The sequence below is a fragment of the Loa loa genome (assembly GCF_000183805.2).
Source record: "Loa loa unplaced genomic scaffold supercont3.191, whole genome shotgun sequence".
Lineage (NCBI taxonomy): Eukaryota > Metazoa > Nematoda > Chromadorea > Rhabditida > Onchocercidae > Loa > Loa loa.
Window position 1 is genome coordinate 109,867 of NW_018108371.1, and position 3,690 is coordinate 113,556.

Here is a 3,690-nt window from a genome sequence, read left to right on the forward strand (position 1 = left end):
TTATTATTATTATTATTATTATTATTATTATTATTATTATTATTATTATTATTATTATTATTGTCATCATTATCATTATCATTATCACTATTGTTACTTCCATTCAACATTTTTTTTCAAACAAATCCAACGGTTATTTCAAATATCAGCAAAGTTTCGAAACAATGATACGATATGATAAAAGGAATATATTTGATGTCATTCACTTATAAATCAATTCATTATCAAAATATTATTCTGTTGATTTATAAAGTACCATTAAAAAACAACATTTATAATGATCTTTATTTTATTATGATAATTATTTGTTGACTAATTCTTTCATCTTTTATTTGATTTTAAACGTAAATTCTAGTAAGATTGTCAAGTGTACATACTTGATAAATGAAAAAGAAAATTTTCGAAAAAAAAAACGAAATATTTTGTGGAAATATCAATCAATTTGAATGACTCATCATTTTCCATATTTGTTTTTTCTCTTTTTTTTATTACTTTTAAAATATTGAATAAAAATCTAAAAAGGCATACTTTTTTTTGTACAAAAAAGAAAAAATATGAAGAGATTTTAAGCAATGCAAAAAGCATATGTGAATTTTTTTTTTTTATGGATTCATGATTCCTCATTAAGGATGCAAGAAAATAATATAGAACTGGAGGAAAAAAAAAATCGTCATGGAAAGCGGGGGAGGGAGAAAGAAGTTGGAAAAAAAAAAGTCCTTTTAGGATGCTTAATGGGTGGTCTTCGGAAAAAGAGCAAACCAAAATGTTCAGGTAGGTACCGCTTTGCTTCTGTATTAGCTTTAGCTTTAGCTTTTTTTTTCATTCTTTCTTTTTCTTCCTAACATTCCTTTTTTTTTTACTTTTTTTTTTCAAAACATTCCATTGATAACAACTAAAAAAAAAACTTAAAAAACATTACTAACTATCCTACAATATTGAATGAATCCTACCGCCTACCGTATTAAATGGATGTATTATCTGTCCGACCATTTTTGGGTGTGTATATTGTCCGCTAATTATTTTACCATTTTGGATAAATATAATGCTTTTGAAGGGAAAAATAATGTAAAATACTAAAATACAATAACATACTGTAATAATTCAAAGAAAAATATTCATACGATAGCAAAAAAGAAATAAAAGAAAAGGAGAGAAAAAAAAGGAAAAGACAAAAGAGATTGAAAACAGAAAGGCAAATGAAAATTTATTCTTTTAGACTAAATTTTTTAAAAAAAAAAACAAAAAAACAAAAAAAAATTTACACAATAAGAAAGGAAAGAAAGGATAAATGCATGAATAAATAAGGATCAAAATTTCAGAAAAAAAGTATAAGGGACAATTTAGGAATTAGGTTAATTTATTTTGATTTAATTAAATGAAAAATATGAATTTTTTGGATGATTAATAAAGTGGCTTGCATTTAAATGATCTTTGGTGGCTTGCATTTAAATGATCTTTGGTCTCAATTAATTTGTTTATGATGCAAATTTAGCTTTAATTTTAATAAAGTTTGTAATATTTTCTTACTTAATCTACAATTTTTAGTTTACATTCCCACTGCTTAGCAAAATATATAATTGTAAAATCCTTTTCTAAAAAAAAAAAAGTTTCGGAAAAAAGACAAAGTCTTGAATAAGTTAAAAGAAGATGATTAACTTAAAATGTTGTCAATTTCACATTGTTGAGTTATTTCTTTCTTTTTATGAAATTAAAATGGAAAATTTAAGCAACTCTAAACAATAACAAATTTTTAAAGTGCATTTTATTATTTTTTAATTAGTTCAATTAATATTTTTTAAAAGTAAACCTTCATTATAATATTGTGCTTAACATTTGGGATAAATCATAATTTTTATGATAACCAAAAATTTTAGGATTATTAAAGATTTCACAGTTTATGGAATCATCTAGGGTAGCTTAATAAATTTATGCTTACAAATATCATTTAGTTTCATAAGTTCAACAGATGTTAATTATTTTTTTAGCACATTTTATAAACTGCATAACTATTACAAGCGGTATTATCACGAAATTGATGAGCAAATGATTAATTAAAAGAATGATAATTTTTTGAAAGTTTAAAACAGTCTGATTATATATCTAATTAATTAAAAAATTTTATCATAATCACCATGGCAATACAAACTAGAACTCAGATATTGTATTCAAACGGTATCAAGGAATAGGAAAACACGACTCACCTTGTGAAAGCGAAGTCCTCGACAACGAAAATGAAAATCGTATGTGAAATAGGCAATATCTTATATGAGATAATTGTTCAATTATTGGAATTTTGCTAAACTTTTCAAGTTTTTCTTTTGAAAATATCATTGCACCATGTAAGCATAAGCTGTTCCATTTCTTATTTTTGTTGCTTTTTTTTTTAAAAAAAAATTAGCTAATTGTTTCATGCTTCTTTCAAATGTTTAAAAATTATATTCTGTATATTCTCGGCTATTAAATTCATTATTTTTTTTTTAAATTTCAAAATTATGTTTTGTTTATTTTTAGCCATTGGCTTCATTACTAACGCTGGAAGGTATACAAGCAAAATCTTATTACCTTTAGTAACAATATTGATAAGTATCAAATAAATCTTAGCAATATTTTGTCGTTTGTATTTTAGTAAGTAAGAAATTATGTTCAAAAATATGGACGAATGCTTAAATTTTTGTAAAAAAAAAAAAGAAATTGTATTAAAAAAAAAAGTACATTGAAATTTTGCATATTTTGAGATGATAGCAATTTAGAAAAAAAAAAGAAGGTAAATAAAAAAAAAAGTGAAGTGGTTCCAAAAAGAAGAAAAAAAAAACTAATTTAAAACTAGACTTTTCCTTTAACTCAATCTTTAAAAGCTTTTTTTTTTTACTCACCTCTTGATTTTATGTTTACTTAAAGTATTTTCCTCAGTTAGGCAAATCATTTTACAATGAAATAGAAAAGAAACGAATGATAGTAGATGAGAAGAGAGGAAAATTTATGAGGATGATGTTGAAGATAGATTGAAAGTGAATAAAATAATCTTGAGGTAATATAAAAGTCGAAAATTTCAACATTTTTTTTTAAAACAAAATTAAAATCAACAATTTTTGGCAAAGGTACGGGATCAATTATTGCGACAAATAAATTAGTAGAGTGGACAAAAAGCGAGAATTGCAAGCAGCTTTTATTCAAAATGACTTTTGTAAAAAATTTGCTAATTTTTGCAATTTTTTGCATCCTACAACATTTTACTGTATGTTCTTTTTTTTTTGAAATTTAAATTTCAATTATTATTTTTACAATCATTGCTTGTTTTTTTTGTTTTAATGCAAGGATTATCAAAAATATGCATTAATTCATGAATGTTTTAATCATAATTAACATTAATTGAATTATTGATTAATCAAATAAAATGCATCAATTTTTTTTTTTAAATTCTTCAGTGTTCAACCGAAATATCAGAGGACAAACGAATTCATCGAGTTAAACGTCAATGTGGATGTTGTTCATGCTATGGTTCTGGAACATCTTCATGTCCATGTTCATCATCATGTTCATGTATTCCTGGTGCTAATAATTATGCAACCGGTTATAATGATATGGGATACGGTAGTAATGGTATAAATGTTAATGCTGGATATGGTAATTATGGTTATGATTATCTTTTTAATCAAGGATATCCATATACCTCTGTATGTATTATTTTCA

At 24.0% G+C, this 3,690-nt stretch overlaps 1 protein-coding gene across 1 annotated transcript in view; it reads left to right on the plus strand.

The window, feature by feature from the left end:
* Positions 1–3,175: 3,175 nt before the first annotated feature.
* The window catches only part of LOAG_18087 (PPE family protein), a gene marked incomplete at both ends in the record, with an annotated part of 1,754 nt that continues 1,239 nt past the window's right edge, over positions 3,176–3,690 (plus strand). Inside the window, 2 exons of the mRNA XM_020450757.1 lie at positions 3,176–3,235; positions 3,426–3,674. Coding sequence (XP_020305529.1) covers positions 3,176–3,235; positions 3,426–3,674 — 309 coding nt within the window. The remainder of the gene's footprint in view (positions 3,236–3,425; positions 3,675–3,690) is intronic.